This window comes from Lepidochelys olivacea (genome assembly GCF_965140295.1).
Source record: "Lepidochelys olivacea isolate rLepOli2 genome assembly, chromosome: 10".
Lineage (NCBI taxonomy): Eukaryota > Metazoa > Chordata > Testudines > Cheloniidae > Lepidochelys > Lepidochelys olivacea.
Genome location: NC_140420.1, coordinates 68,120,825 through 68,138,087, shown reverse-complemented (window position 1 = coordinate 68,138,087; position 17,263 = coordinate 68,120,825). Strand labels below are relative to the sequence as shown.

At 44.0% G+C, this 17,263-nt stretch overlaps 1 protein-coding gene across 4 annotated transcripts in view; it reads right to left on the bottom strand.

Moving 5' to 3' along the window:
* The window catches only part of EFL1 (elongation factor like GTPase 1), a 152,647-nt gene that overhangs the window by 20,918 nt on the left and 114,466 nt on the right, over nucleotides 1-17,263 (bottom strand). For all 4 annotated transcript variants that reach the window (XM_084640811.1, XM_084640814.1, XM_084640812.1 and 1 more), the window contains exon 18: nucleotides 8,552-9,564. In XM_084640811.1, coding sequence (XP_084496937.1) covers nucleotides 8,552-9,564 — 1,013 coding nt within the window. The remainder of the gene's footprint in view (nucleotides 1-8,551; nucleotides 9,565-17,263) is intronic.

Below are 17,263 nucleotides of genomic sequence, written 5' to 3'. Positions count from 1 at the left end.
CTTTCCAGATGTGCAGCACACCGACTGCTGCAGGATTCTTACATCTTGCCTGCAGCAACCTTGAGGCCCTAAGGCATTGGCAATTTGGATACAATGAGATGAACAGGGTAAAACTGACATATGTAATCCATATGCTTAAAATACATCTTTAGACCTCTAGGAATGCCCATTTATGCCACAACTTTCCAAGGGTCAGAACAAAGTGACGAGAAAAGTTTTTCCCAGGAACTGTGAAAGAGGAGCTTACCTTGAACTGAAAGGTTACTGGAGCTATATGAATAACCTTTTCCTCATGACTAAAGCAGCATGGTTCTTGCATAGCTACGGTAGCTAATTGCAAAAATTACTTTTTGGAGATTATGGTGACTAGAAAGGACAGCCACAGGCTTGCCTAATTTGTCACTGTGATTGAACTTGGCAGCTGACACTCAAAAGGAGGATCCGATGTACTTGTCTACAAGATATTGCTAGGGCTGATATCCATGTTTTTAAGGTGCTTCTCTGTAAGATCTAACCAGACTGCCTAGAAAAATGCTAGTGTAGCTGAGATCACCACAGAACTTTGAGATTATTATAATATCTGTATCACAACAGCATCCAGAGCTCAGGGACCCACTGTGCTTGACTGTGCACAAAGAAAGAGGCAATCACCTATGCCCCAAAGAATTTTCTGTTTCCCCTCACATCAGACACATACATTTGACCAGATCAATGAATAAAATATTCTGGCTGAGTTCTGGATACTAAACTCTATGAGAGGAAAATGGAGAATCTGAAATGAACTACAGTTCTCTTCCAGTGCCCATACTATTAGCTGTAGGTGTTCCCAGTCTGAATGAAGGAGTTCCTGCTTCAAGAGGTCTGATGTTTTCTGCATGGGCAATGTGAGATCCTTGGTTACCTAGCAAGTCCCAAGTGCCTTCTGGATAGGTGGAGGACTACGAGGACCACAACTCTCCCTTTTCCTCTTTCCTGTATCCTTTATGTGAACTGTCTTGAAAGGTAGCAGATTCTTCTCTATCCAGGACATTATTTCCATTGCCATGAAGAAGCTTTGCCCTTTGTTTATTCCCTGGTTTTGGAACATATATAAACACTCACCCCTCAGTCATAAGCCAACCTCAACAGGAGGTAGGAGGAGGTTTCTTCTGTGAGTACCCACTACATTGTTTCTTGCACGTTCTACTGATGCAGCTGGTACTGAGCACTGTCATAGACAGGATACTGGGCTCAATGGACCACTCATCGGATCCCATTTTGCCATGTTTGTTTTTTTAAAAGACACTCAGAGAGGTGTAAAAATGAACTAACAGGATGTGTAACTGTGGGATTTTTGAAAGTTGTTTTTCCAATGCTTCCATATTGAGTACAGTATGCAAAGGTCTAGAATGAAAGTTGAACTGGCTCTCAGCATGTTGTTTGTACCTACCTGCCTACAAAGGGGCATTCAGATGTGATCTGAAAATGACACCTAATTTTGCACTGCATAAAGTGCATAGTTCTATGCCCAAAGAAGAAATTTCAGCAGGTACATTTTGAGAAAACCATGCAGCGGATGAAACTGATGCATGGCACCAGCAATCCTAGGCATTGGAGAGAATTCACAACTGATGACATCTCAGGAAATGAGGGGTACAATGAAGTTTTGGATATTTGCAAATACTTACCATTATTGTAATTATGCCCAGAGCCATGTTTGTTTTGACCTATGGATTAGCAATTCTCTGCAATAGGATCAGAAGCTCTTCTTGATTTTGAAGAACTGGTAGCTATGGATCCTTTCCAGCAACTGTTCACTTATTGTCCATGCACGGATATAGGTGCATAATATGCAGCCTGTGCCTTGCTCTGACTACAGCAGCCACTTCATACTCTGGGTGCAGCTGGTGGATCAAAAAGGCGAATCTGTGGGGTCTTGTACACAAATGTTTTTTTTGTTTGTGTTGTGCTGAGGATTTTCTTAGTTTGGAGGAACATCTATCTAGGCATCCTTGGAAACTTCTGCTCCAGATTTTTCCGTCTGCCAGGGGAAGAGATCCTTCCCGGAATTGCTATGGTGGCTTTGACAGTGAGGATAGAGGCCTCTCTGCAGTCCAGCTACTAGTCTCTCTAATGTTTCCCCAATAGCTCCTCCCCTGTAAGTTTACATGCACAAAATATCCATTTAGGATGACCAATGGCTATTCCCGGGTATAACATGGCTGCCTTATAGCCATCAGGTTAGAATGCACTGCTTGTCACAAATCACATCAAGGGTTTGATCAAGACAGAACCTAAGACATCTTGCTCCAAGCAAAGTTCATACTCCTAGAAGATAAGCCACTTTTTTGCCACAAAGTAGGCTTTACTTATTAAATATATGAAAAACCTTTGGTCTGAATAGCTACAGCTGTGCAGCGTGTCATCACTTTTATGGTCTATGGGGTCTTTTGGAAGGAAGTCCCTTTCTGACGGTGTGACTATGTCTTTCACTATTGGAGCTACTGCTGTACCAGAATTTGGCTCCCAAAATTATATAAAAAACAAAGGAATTCCTTAAAATGGTTGAATTTAACATTTAGTTTAATCAGGTGTCCTCATTTGGATCTTATGACTCCCTCAAGGCATCAGTGAGAAAACAGGTATCTAATAAAGCTTAACAGGGAAGATATTTGATTAATATTAATGAGTGCCTTGCAAGCCATTGATGGACGTCCTGCTCTGGAAACGTTATGTAGGTTTTTTGTTTTTGTTTTTAATGCATGTGTGGTACTTCTTTTCTCAGCTGTTTACAGGTCGGAGGATAGTACACTATTCATCATGGCACTGGGATCACACAACAGAAGAGGGGTGCTGGTACACCTCTCTCGACTATGGCAGGCAGCCTTTCATTCTCACAGGGACATCTAGCACCCAAATAAGTATGGTAGGAGCAACCTAGTACTACTCGGAGCTTTACTCAGTAAATCAGTGTCATTTTGAACGTCGGAAGGGATTTACCTGTCTGTAATCTCATGAAGGTGCAGCTTCATGGGGAATGGAATCCTCATGTGCCTCTGTTCTGGTCACAAATGGCCTGAAGTGCTCCTAAGGCTTTCATGTGGCGTCAGCATGTGGAATGGTGGTGTGGAGGAGAGACTGTTTCCCACCTTTCAGCACCTCAAGCACATTTCCCTGCTAGAGCAAGGGTTTATGGCTGATGATGATAAGGCACAATTCCCATTCTGCTCCTGCCTGAAATCTGAGTCCCTTTCCCTGGCAGAATGAGGGCCTTTGGGTTGAAAACCAGATAGGCAAAATTTGCAGTAGGTTGCAGCCTGATGCAGGGCTACACAGGCATGCTGCAAGGTAGGGGAGAGACAGTGAGCATGGTACAGAAGAGAGAACTTATAGGAGAAGTTCCAAACACTCTCCTAGGGAGAAGGCAAAGGAGAAGGGTTTTAACCCCTAATTTTCGTCTCACCTCTTCATTAACAATATTAATCGCTGCCTTGGGAAGGACAAATTTGCTTTTGCCTTTTTGAGACCTGGAGTTTTCAGAACTTACTCCTGATTATCATGAGAATCCCCTGGTTCACAGTGGGAGGAAGGGGAGCTGTGTAGGAGTTCTGATTCTTTCCGCAAAGAGCTGAGGATCCACGTTAGTATCTGGGGTGGGGGACGGGAGGAGAGGAACCTCTGGATCATTTCAGGGTTTCTTCTCCATCCAGCCCAGGTCACCTGTGGGATTTATCCCCTGAGCTGGCCGGATAGCTTGCTCCTGGTCCTTTGACTCTTGCCCCAAAAGCTCCGAAGGCTCCTCATTGGGCTTTTCTGCAATGGACTGGCGCTCCTCGGTGCAGGGTGGGGACCTGACATGTTTGTTTGACTCCAAGTCCTATGCTCTAGCAGTGTGAGGATTGGCTGGCTGGGAACAAGTAGGGCATAATTCACTCTTTGTAGTGCTTGTAAATGCTGCCTCACATAGGGAACACTGCTTAGATTTAAGGCAAGTGTTTTCAAGACAGCTCTGCCATGCCTGAGTGGGAGCAGAGTCATCCAGCAAGGAGGTGCTGTAGCAGCAGATCCAGGTGGCTGAAATCACTGCACTGCTATTTACCCAATCCAGGGGAGGAGGAAGATTCTAAGTTGCAATTGCATGAAAATGTATAAAAATAAAGATTTTACAACAAAATGGTCAAGAGAAACTGAACCATGAACTTGTTCCATGCCAGAGGCAGCAAATCTGGTAGCCTGAGCTTAGTCCTGGGGTTTCAAGCAAAAACAACCTCTTAATTCGTCACAGGTTCAGGAGCATTACCTCATTAGTAACGAATGAGGAGAGAAGCTGTGCAAAAGAAAGACAGCAATATCAACAGGGAGCACCAGTTAAATAATCATTGAGCATATGATACTCAGAAAGTCCACGATGTATTTGGAGTTTTCCAGAAGAGAGAGGAGAAGTGGGTATAGAAGGAGTTTTGCAGTGAATGACCTAGAGGAATCAAACACTAAATATACAGTACAATCTACTGGAAAGGAGCAGGTGCTTGTGGGAAAGTTTGAAGGTGTTTGTGAGAGCCAGGTATATAATTTAAAATGAAGTCTCATTCAATTAGACATATGCAAGCTTACAACATATTTCTGCCCCTCCCCCCATTTTCATAATGTCTTCACTGCCAAAAACAGTGGGCTTTTACAACGAGATAGCTAACGGGTGTAAAATCCTAGTGGAAACATGGCGCAAGCAGTTTTTACTGCAGTGCGCCTTGGCAATATCAATGCAATACTCCCTATCCAGGTTTGACCTTACCTAGCTACATCATGGTAAAAACTGGCTGTGCCTTGTCTCCACTAGGATTTGAGAGTGAAATAGCTAATGTATATTAGTTATCTCGCTGTAAAAACCTCACCTTTTTTGGCAGTGAAAACATAGCCTTAAGCCTGTAAATTACACTGAATTTATAGTTTCAGAATTGCTGTATTTACTTAAAATCTTATGTAGTCAGGGAACCAGGAAGTTTTAAAAGGTAATATATATTGCTGAAGCAGTAATGGGTAATACTTCTAAAACATGCATTTGTTGGAAAAGTCTGAAATTATTTCCAGGGCTACACTGAAAAATATAAAATTGCTCTTACATAACGTCAGGAGTTGTTTCATCTCATTTTTAAAACTCACTCACTCTCTTCTCCAACTTTCCCATCTTTCTTAATAGCATTATTAGCCATTTCAGTCCATTTTGGCCAATTTCCATTATCTAGCACTCAACTCAAGTAGACAAAATGGACACTGAGGAGATATGCAAGCAGGAGGCTGTCAGGGTGGAAGTGGGGGATGCCACGGGGTGAATGACAGGAGGATCTGAATCAGCAACTGTCGCAGATGCCCCAGTCTCACCCACATGCTGCATTCTGCTGCATGGGAAGCTTGCACGGAGCAGGGCACACTGCTGGGCATGTGCATACACCTCAGCATCCAGCAGGACTATACCAGTTCTGTTGTACATGGGCAGTCTGCAGAAGAGGAAGATGGGTGGCTGAAATTACCCATTTATGTTCATAAGTATCTCTTGCTTTGATGTGAGGTCTTATATGCACAGAACAGATTAAGTTATAAAAGCTACATTATTACATATGAAAGTCATATTTCATAATACACTTTTATGGAGAGACACACTTATGTTAAGTTTGTTGTGTGCCTCCTCCCGTGTATGAGACCTATTCCAGGCTTTTGGATCTCAGAGTGTCTCTTGCACCAAACGGAAGTATGAGAGGTATACAAAGCACTACCTAAATCCAAAGCATCTCTCTTCACTAACTACTACCACACACATTCATTCTCATGTTTTGCTCATGAAATGAGTTTGTTTTGTATAACTGCTACCAACCTATATCTATTTACAACCTTAACTCTATTTTAAAGTATTGTGTGTGGCTTCACTTGTGAGCAGTAGTTTGTACTAAGTCAAAGTAGATACATTTGTGGCTTTGGGGCAATGAAAAGTTAGTTTAAATATAACCTGAATGTACTGGGCCAAATTCATTACATCAATAAGTGGCTGCAACTCCCATGGAAATCTCTGGGTCAAAATCAGAAGCAACAAATGGTGATGAAAGTAGGTCATAAAATGGTGTAAGTAATAAAGTAATATAAATTACACAGGTTTGCATTCAATGGGTTTGCCAAATGAGTAATTTACACACTAGTGGGAGAAAAGTGAAGGTTTAAAAAAAAAAGGCAGAAAAAGCTACCCAACTGGATATGAAGAAGGGTGTAGAATTCCCTTTTTATCTTACTTTTCCTGCTATCCTACCTAAATACACCACTGATTATTTTAACTTCTTAAATCAATGGGGACCTGGGACCTACAATCAAGACTTGACTCCGTTTACAGCAAGGAGACATTTCCTTTCAATCTTTTGAAGCATGATTTCAGCTTTATATTTAGCGCTCGCTGCCTCTTGGATACCACAAAAGCATAAACATTTAAATTGTGAAACAGTATTTTAAATATTTGTGCGCCTATTAAAGCTGCAATTTAATTCTTGTCAGACAATGAATGCTTTCACCTGGCGTCTCCAGAAGCATAATATATTCCTATTGCTGTATGATGCAAATGCATAAAGATCTTTTGTAATTTTTCAGTATGAAAAATTTCAAAATTTCAATTTTTCTAATCTCTATTAGAGAACCAGAGATTCATGGCAGTCATCAACTGGACAATTATAAAATACTTCTGGTAAAACTTTTAATTAAGTTAAGCTTTCTGACACAGTCTAATGCAGGGGTGGGCAAACTTTTTGGCCTGAGGGCCACGTCGGGTTTCCGAAATTGTATGGAGGGCCGGTTAGGGGAGGCTGAGCCTCCCCAAACAGCCAGGCGTGGCCTGGCCCCCACCCCCTAACTGACCCCCCCCGCTTCTCACCCCTAACAGCCCCGCCCAGGACTCCTGCCCCATCCGCCTCCCTCGCTCCCTGTCCCCTGATTGCCCCCCCCAGGACTCCTGCCCTATCCAACCACCCCTTCTCCCTGTCCTCTGACCACCCCTGGAACTCCTGCCCCTGACTGCCCCCCGCCACCCAATCCAACCCACCCTCTCCTTCCTGACTGCCCCCCCAACCACTGCCCCCATTCAACCTCCCCCGTTCCCCGCCCTCTGACCACCCCACTCCCATCCACACCCCCGCTCCCTGATCACCCTCCCCGAAACTCCCCTGCATTCTAGCCAACCCCCACTGCTCCCTTACCGCGCCGCCCGGAGCGCCAGGACAGGCAGCCGCAGCTCTGCAGCCGCGCCGCCCGGAGCGCCAGGACAGGCAGCCGCAGCTCTGCAGCCCCGCCGCCCGGAGCGCCAGGACAGGCAGCCGCAGCTCTGCAGCCCCGCCGCCCAGAGCGCCAGGACAGGCAGCCGCAGCTCTGCAGCCCCGCCGCCCAGAGCGCCAGGACAGGCAGCCGCAGCTCTGCAGCCCCGCCGCCCAGAGCGCCAGGACAGGCAGCCGCAGCTCTGCAGCCCCGCCGCCCAGAGCGCCAGGACAGGCAGCCGCAGCTCTGCAGCCCCGCCGCCCAGAGCGCCAGGACAGGCAGCCGCAGCTCTGCAGCCCCGCCGCCCAGAGCGCCAGGACAGGCAGCCGCAGCTCTGCAGCCCCGCCGCCCAGAGCGCCAGGACAGGCAGCCGCAGCTCTGCAGCCCCGCCGCCCAGAGCGCCAGGACAGGCAGCCGCAGCTCTGCAGCCCCGCCGCCCAGAGCGCCAGGACAGGCAGCCGCAGCTCTGCAGCCCCGCCGCCCAGAGCGCCAGGACAGGCAGCCGCAGCTCTGCAGCCCCGCCGCCCAGAGCGCCAGGACAGGCAGCCGCAGCTCTGCAGCCCCGCCGCCCAGAGCGCCAGGACAGGCAGCCGCAGCTCTGCAGCCCCGCCGCCCAGAGCGCCAGGACAGGCAGCCGCAGCTCTGCAGCCCCGCCGCCCAGAGCGCCAGGACAGGCAGCCGCAGCTCTGCAGCCCCGCCGCCCAGAGCGCCAGGACAGGCAGCCGCAGCTCTGCAGCCCCGCCGCCCAGAGCGCCAGGACAGGCAGCCGCAGCTCTGCAGCCCCGCCGCCCAGAGCGCCAGGACAGGCAGCCGCAGCTCTGCAGCCCCGCCGCCCAGAGCGCCAGGACAGGCAGCCGCAGCTCTGCAGCCCCGCCGCCCAGAGCGCCAGGACAGGCAGCCGCAGCTCTGCAGCCCCGCCGCCCAGAGCGCCAGGACAGGCAGCCGCAGCTCTGCAGCCCCGCCGCCCAGAGCGCCAGGACAGGCAGCCGCAGCTCTGCAGCCCCGCCGCCCAGAGCGCCAGGACAGGCAGCCGCAGCTCTGCAGCCCCGCCGCCCAGAGCGCCAGGACAGGCAGCCGCAGCTCTGCAGCCCCGCCGCCCAGAGCACTGCGCTGGCAGCACAGTGAGCTGAGGCTGCAGGGGAGGGACTGGGGGCCAGCCTCCTGGGCCAGGAGCTCAGTGGCTGGGCACGAGGGTCCCGCGGGCCATAGTTTGCCCATCTCTGGTCAAATGCATAAAACTATGTGATTTAACATTTAGCAATGGAATTATTTATATTTTCTTTCTTACCTAGAACTTCTGCAGTGGCCATAATTTCACACGTGTACATGGCTGCCATAAGTCTCTGTGGTTTCACTTGTAACGCGTAACGACAAGCTTCCTTCATGGTGGCAATTAGTTGTCCAGAGAAAGGGCCATAACAATCTGCAAGCAAAGTTTCCCCCTTGCGTTTGCTTGATTTCTCAGATGAATTTAGACTACCTTGACAGCTATCTTGGAGTTCTTTATTTTCGCTGGATGATTCAGTGGTATAACTACTTGACAGAGAGGTGACTTTGTCTTCATTTTTTGTCTGTTCTGTAGCATCCAATTCCTCTGAATCCTGCCTATTAGCTGACATTTGCTCTTCTGCTTTACTCATGTCCCATTTCTCCACTATAAAACAGACACCCATGAGAGGTTCTTCACACATGGGACCTGAAAGCGTCGCCAACTGAAACCCACTTACTATGCTGTTGTCAAAATCGCGATATTTACTCACTTCTTTAGTAGTCTTATCAAGGCATTGCCACACAGTTTTTTTGTAGCCTTCACATTTACTTAACAGAATATTAGGCCCACATTTCCGTGGGCCAAATGACCAGATCTGATCAACAGCATTTCTCCACCTTCTTCCTTGCAGATTTTGCTCTAATTTTTGTTTAAATTCCTGGATGCTGTCAAGGATCTTTTGATTAATTTCATGCATTTTTTTATCGTCATTCAAAGATGAGTTGAACTGCTCCATAGTACGAATTAAGTCACTGTTTTCTTCAAGGAGTTGAGTTACCTCTTCTGGAAGTGGCATGGCTCTTACACTGAGAGTGGCATATTTATTTGGGGTAGACATTGTTATGAGGCCATCAGAATCAACCTGAACTCCTTCAGGGATTTTATTCTGGTCCTCTTTAGCCTGGTGTATGACTGCGACTTTCTGCTGTTTTCCTATTTCCTCATTCACCATGTCAACTTTTGGGGGTCTTGTTATTGTCTCCCTGAATGGGATAATTGGTTCTGATACACTAATTTGTATCTTTGCAAACCTACAAAAAAATTGTAAAAATATTAGTTTATAAACTTCTTAAAATAATGCTCTATATTGTGAAGCAAATATCCATAAATAAACCCAATTACTAAAAAAAGGGCCAGATTGTGGCATTTTGGCTTCTGGCTGCGGTAGAGTTGGTGCAAAAGCACATCCACAATGGCAGTGCCCGAAGGCACTGCACTTCAAAAAGAAAGCATGGACACTGTGATATTTTTTAAAAGATAAAATTGGGCAAGCTTAATTAGCTCTTGTGGAGAGGCGCGAGGCCATCTCCCTATGCCATTCTGGGAGGTGATTACCACTGTGGGTATTAGCCTTGCTCCCTGCATGCAAGGACTATGATTAGGAAGTGGAAAGCGTCTTAGCCACCTCTCCCTCTTGCAGACCCATAGATCAGATCATAATCTAGTCCAAAACATATTTCATAAAGCACTGCTCTGACGCTAGAAGTTAGTAACAATCTCTTCTATGCTTATTTGTTCAGTTATACAAAAATCCCTTAACTAATACATTTCAAGTGAACAACATTATATTATACAGTAGCTCTAAATGGAAAACATCTGAAAGCAAATAAATGGTTTCAAGTGGCCTTCTTGTATAAGCAAGAAGACGACCACACAAGATTGTCAGACACAACAACATAGAATGTAACTACAGGAAATAATTAAAATAAATTTGACACACTACAGAAAAATACTAAACCTTTACACAGCAGCAGGAATGCCAATAACCTATTACTACAGCTCCTAAAATAAGAGTCCAGAATGTTAAAAAAGGGAAAGGTTTTTGATGAGGGTTCTAAAAATCAAAATACAATAAAAATACCACCAAGCTGTTGGTGAACCCCTTTATTGGACTACGTGAAGAAAGGCAAGTTTTTGATCATTGCCTTCATCAGGTCACAGAAAAACAGAGCAGCAAGGGTGGGGATACAGTGGGTCAGGGTGTTGATTAATAATTCATTTATTAATTAATCATAATTAAAATCTATTGAAAAGTTTAATCAATACTTTCAAACAGATATCAAAAGAAAGGAAAAAATCATCTAAACCCAGCAGCTCAGCTTCCATCTGCCCATTATGCTGTTTCTGTTCTTCTCTGCTACTCAGCATCTCAGAAATCTTTATGCAAGTAATTATTTTAGGGTAAGAGTTTGAAGATATGCTCTGAAAAGGACTTTTTATAAATTAATGAGTGTTGCTGTATACAGCTCAAAAAAGGTGTTTTGTAAGCAAAAGACAAACAGAGCAGAGCAAGGGCAAAGCAGGAAACAACTAGTCCGAGTTAAAAGAAATTTCAGCAACATCACAGTATGCTCATAAAACATTTATAAGCACAATTATTGAAGTGCCAATATATCGTTCACCACCAAAATAATAATGAATGGACATTTCTTTTCAGATTTAGCTTCCATTAATTCATTTTCTTGAAGAGTATTCTCCATGAAAACCTTCACCTCTTTTCAATCTTGGGTGCTTGTAGCAGGTTTTGAAGGCACAAAGAAAAATGCTTATAATGTCAGAAGCATCACGGGACTCAAACTGCCACTTGTAATTTTCTCAGACAAGAAATTATACTTAAACAAAACTTCATGAAACTACTAAGAAATATTATACACATAATATTCAACAAGATAATGAAAAATTAATGTATTAGATGATATGCAAGATTTAAAGACCCAGTGGGTTATGATTTGCCTGGGCAAAAATGCACTTTTGTGGGACCAGTACTAATGCTTTCAGGACCAGTAAAAACTTTTCTAATCCTTGATTCTAGTTCAATGATCAGAAAGAAAACGTGCTTCAGCATCAAAGTCCCAGACAGATCAACCCTAACTGAGTCAGTAACCCCACTACTGACCGGTACCCAGTAATCACAATGCAAGTAAATTAAGGTGGGACTCTGCACTAAAGAAGGTATACCCAAAGAGAAGGGTCACAGTTAAATTATCAATTTTGAGCACCTTGAGTAACAGTTGACTCCTCCATTTTACTCTGTGTGGATTATATAAATTTGGGGACTCTGATACAGTTTACTCCAAATAAACATAGCCAAGCCTTGAGGGCAGAGAGATTTATCCTTAATGCATATTGACCCTTTCCCTTTGACCGGCAATGGTGGTGTGTTTAAATTTTTTGATTAGGTCTCGTACTGAACCTTCACATGCAATTCCTTGCAATTCCTTGCATTGGAAGTTGTTTTGAAACAGATTTTTCAGAAACAACTGGTATCTGCCAAAAGTCAGGAATCCACAGGGTAAGGATCTCTTGGGGGAAAAAAAGAGAGTCTGACCAGGATTGTGTGTGAGTTTGCTCTGCATCCAAGCATGAATATAAAGTGCCAGGATGGTTGCTTCAGTGGAACCTGAAATGAAGCACAGCATCACTGAGACAACCAGCACTAAATTCAATATTTTTACCTTCGGTCTAAGGACTTCCATTATAATGCTTTCTCACTAGAAGGTGATAATGCCTTAAATTAAGTCAGATGAAAAGATTCTAAGCCTACAAAACATTGGATGTGGTGGTATGAGGCAAATGCTATCACAGGAAAGAGCACATTTTTTACATTCCCCTAATAATAAGGATCCAGAGCACGGGCAGAGCTGTGAGGTTCCAGGCAGGTTGGGGAGCAGGGTAGTTGGGGTGCCCTGGCATAGCTTTGGAATGCCTGGGTTGGAGCTTATTGGCAGAGCTGGTGGGTTGGGGTGCACTGGCAGAGCTAAGGGTGCAGGTTGGTTAGGATGCATGGATGATGGGGTGCACTGGGAGACCTGGAGGGTACAGAGAGTTGGGGGGCAAGATGGTTGAGGTACAACTGGCAGAGTTGTGCAATGTAGGGTGGTTGGGGTGCCCTGGAAGAGCTAGTACACCCGAAGCAGCCAATGAAGGATGCCTGGGGTGTACTAGCAGTGCAGAGGGTTGAGGTACACTGGCAGAGCTGGTGTGGAAGGTGGTTGGGGTGCAATGCCTCCCTCATATGAGTCCCTAACCACTCTCAGCTCCCCTAACATCCCATTTGTCTTCCTCCCGTCATTGTAGCCCCAAATCCCTCTTCCCCAATACCTCTTCCCCTACCATCTAATGCCCCTCCTCTCCCAGAAAGCATTCACATGTCTAATTATTTCTCCCCAAAGTCTTTGATTACTTTCCCCCTGGAATGAAGTTGCTACCAATGACTCTCAAATTGTAGCAACTTCCAGCCACTCAGTCCAAAATTCCTTCTCTCCTAGGTAAGGGCTTGTGATTAACTTCTCCTTAGTTATGTTAATTGAAGGATGATTTCACAGCCATCTAGAGGTCTGTGATTCATCTAGTCATTAGTACCTATGAGGTTAACTGTACAAGGTAGCAAAGTGAAACTGATTTTGGGGGGAGCCCTGCAACTCATGAACAACTCAGTCAAATAACCCCAAATGTGGACCACTAATGCTACCCCAACAGGTACACCAAGTTTCAAAGTAATCAGAGTAACCATTTGGATTTTAGAGCACTTACAAGATTAAGCTTTAAATCATATAAAATGACAGGAATGGCAACCCTCCAGCACTTTTCTTATATTAGTGCACATGCCATTTAAAAATGTACATTTTCTTCAATACCATTCTCAGTTTGGGTCCCTGTTGCGTGGTAGGAAGAATCAAGGAGAATAGAGAGGCACATCTGTTTGCATCTGAGATAAATGCTTTATAAATGATAACTCTAAAGAAACACAGATGAGTCAATACGATCTCCAGACATAGTGAAATATACAACATTAAGTCTATGGCTACACTACAGCTTAAGTCGACATAAATTATGTCGCTCACAGTGTGAATTAGCCACCCCCTGAGCAACATAATTTACGCTGACTTAAACAGCGGTTTGGACAGCACTATGCTGGCGAGAGAGCTTCTCCCTCTGACATAACTATTGCCACTCCCGAGGGCTGGTGTAATTAAGCTGATGGGAGAGCTCTCTCCTGTTGGCTTAGAGCGGCTACACTAGAGAGCTTAGAGCGGTGCAGCTGCATCACTATAAGCTCTCTAGTTTAGCCATAGCCTAGTTTTCAAGTGCTTTCCAGCACTTGTACCTCTTTGTGGCAGAGATAGAGGCCTCTCTCCTAATCTGTATTAGACTTAGATAAAATCCAGTCCTTCTAATTCCTGGCACTGCGCTTTCATCACTAGACCGTTCTTCTAGGAACTTTCATTAACAACTAGGTTAAAATAAAAGAGGAGAGACCATCTAAAGCACAGGACTAAAAGCCAGAAAATCCACATTTTATTTCCATCTTTTTCACAGACTTCCAGCGTCACGAGTAATACACACAATCTATGCCTCAGATTCCCATCTGTAAAATGGGGATAATTACATCTTAAGGATGATGTGAGGCTTAACTTTTTACTGTTTGTAAAGTGCTTTAAGAAAAGGAGTACTTGTGGCACCTTAGAGACTAACCAATTTATTTGAGCATGAGCTTTCGTGAGCTACAGCTCACTTCATCGGATAGCTCACGAAAGCTCATGCTCAAATAAATTGGTTAGTCTCTAAGGTGCCACAAGTACTCCTTTTCTTTTTGCGAATACAGACTAACATGGCTGTTATTCTGAAAAGTGCTTTAAGATACTTGAAAAGTTCTACAGAAATGAAACCACTATAAAGTAGAAAAAATGCGAAACATTAACTGCGATAGTGAGTCTCCTGGAAAGATCTGATATGTTAGTCTATAAACTCAGCTAAATAGGAAAGAAAATAAAAGCAATTACTAAAACTTTGAAACATGGATTCTTAAAATTAGGCTCCTGAATACATATTTAAGCACTTGAACAAAAGTGGTTTGATTTTCAAAGATGCTGAGCTCCCACTGGCGTCCATGACAGTTCAGCATCTTTGAAAATTAGTGCCCTTTTTATCTGGGTCTCTAAATATATAATTAGAAAACTAAATTTTGTTTTCCAGATTTGAAAAGTTCGACTAACAATGTTACATCATAGCCTCCATGATGGAGATTCTGTTCTGTGAGACTCAGTCACTTAGAATTTCCTTTTAATCTCCAGACTTTTAAATCTCTTTTCTGTACATTGCCACAGATATAGGCCAATTTCCTTTTAGATCCATATTTATTGCAATCAATATATAGGATAAGGATTCAAAATGACTAAGTGACTTCGGAGCCTAAATCCTATTTTCAAAAACTGCACAGGTACTTAGGAGGCTAAGTCTCATTTATAAGCAATGGGACTTATCCTAAATTCTCCTGGCTGTACAGCAGCAATTTTCTTAAAGAAATTGCTTCCAGAGTTCAACTAACATTGATTAAAAAAAAGAAAGACAAATATCTTAGAAAAGGAAAGTACTACAAAACTGTAACAGAAAACAGTCAAGATAATTTTTGCTCTTTGCTGCATATTGGGGTAATATGGGAGGGAAAAATACCGTAACACTTATATTTTGAAAATGTACATTTAAATCATTGATCCTCCCATCAACCTTGTGAGGTTAGCAAACATCTCTGTTTTACAAATTAAATACTGTTTAACAAATAGGAAATCAGCTTTGGAAATATTAACCTGATCCTACACACACATACCAACACACGTGAATAAGAAAGTAAAATACTTGTGTGTAAGTGACTACAAGGCTGAGCCCTTATATCTGTAAGGCTCTGAAATATTAGAAAGAACAAAAAGAGTAGAAAGAGTTGAAAAAGCTATAAAAATGTTTTGATGCTGAAGCTTTCATGCTAAAGTTTATTTTCCATCTACCATACATATTAAATTTGGATTATGTAATAAGAGAGAAATTAACACAAACAAAATCCAAAATAAATAGGGATTATTTTTTCTTAGTGTTATCTTCTACACATTGCTTTTTCGTTAGAATCTTAGCCATGAATAATAGTGAGAATGAAAGTTACTGCTACAGTTATGGTTACATGAATGTTTCTATTCGACTTTTTTTCAGTCAGTCATTCATAAAACTTTTATCTTTCATAGAATCATAGAAGATTAGGGTTGGAAGAGACCTCAGGAGGTCATCTAGTCCACCCCCCTGCTCAAAGCAGGACGAACCTCAACTACATCATCCCAGTCAGGGCTTTGTCAAGCCAGGCCTCAAAAACCTCTAAGGATGGAGATTCCACCACCTCCCTAGGTAACCCAGTCCAGTGCTTCACCACCCTCCTAGTGAAATAGTTTTTCCTAATATCCAACCTACACCTCACCCACTGCAACTTGATACCATTGCTCCTTGTTTTGTCATCTGCCACCATTGAGAACAGCCTAGCTGCATCCTCTTTGGTACCCCACTTTGGGTAGATGAAGGCTACTATCAAATCCCCCCTCACTCTTCTCTTCTGCAGATTAAATAAGCCCAGCCTCTCCTCATAAATCATGTGCCCCAACCCCCTAATCATTTTCGTTGCCCTTTGCTGGTCTCTCTCCAATTTGTCCGTATCCTTTCTGTAGTGGGGGGCCCAAAACTGGATGCAATACTCCAAATGTGGCCTCACCAGTGCTGAATAGAGGGGAATAATCACTTCCCTCAATCTGATGGCAATGCTACTACTAATGCGCCCAATATGCCGTTAGCCTTCTTGGCAACAAGGGCACACTGTTGACTCATATCCAGCTTCTTGACCACTGTAATCCCCAGCTCCTTTTCTGCAAAACTGCTGCTTAGCCAGCCTGTAGCAGTCCATGAGTTTCTTCCGTCTTAAGTGCAGGACTCTGCACTTGTCCTTGTTGAACCTCAACAGAATTCTTTTGGCCTGATCCTCCAAATTTGTCTAGGTCACTCTGGACCCTATCCCTGCCCTCCAGCATATCTACCTTTCCCGCCAGTTTAGTGTCATCCGCAAACTTGCTGAGGGTGCAATCCATCCCATCATCCAGATCAGAAACTTTCTGAAACTTTGTAGAAGGAAACTAGAAACTTTCTAATTAAAGTTTCCCAGACTCGCTTTTTGCTCAAAAGGTGATTTTCTTCTTCTTCTTCTTCTTTTAATATTCAGCAAAAACAGTTTAGCCTATTTTCAGTAGGAGAGTAAAGTTTAACACAAGCACAAGTAAAAACTTTCGCCATTACGAAAAAAGTTCTTGGGACTTATCTACCTCTAGCTATTTTGGCTGTTCAGAATGATAGCCCTCACTGAAGGCCCCTTTGGGTGATCTGGTGAAAAGTGCATACTGAATCATACTTATAGATAACCTACAACTCAAGCTGTATAACAGAGAGTAATAGTAAAAAATGTGTATATGTCATCTAATTTTATAACTATGGGCCATTCCAACTTCCATAAGAATCAAATGGAAATAGGCTTTGATAGGAGTCGGAATGGGCCCAGGGCCCTAAATTAGCATCATAGTAATAGTCTCATTTCCTGAACTGCACCTAAGGCAGGTTGTGCTGCTGATTTAAAAGAAAAGGAAGTGCAATTATGTGGGTGCTGACATTACTAATAAAACACACCTTAGGCTTTGTCTACGCTGGCAGTGGCATGTTCAATACGTGTAGCTACATGCCACAGTGAAAAACAGGCTGCGTCCACACTGTTGCGTGCAGCCACAAGTGGAAGTGAAAGGCTCTGGCACTAGGCAGCGGGAAAAGGCTCTGGCTGTGGGGAGCTGCTGGAGCCTTTTCCTGCTGCCTCTCCCTGCTGCCTGAGTCTTTCACTGCAACAGGCAAAGGCTCTGTCATCTCCTTTCCCTGTAG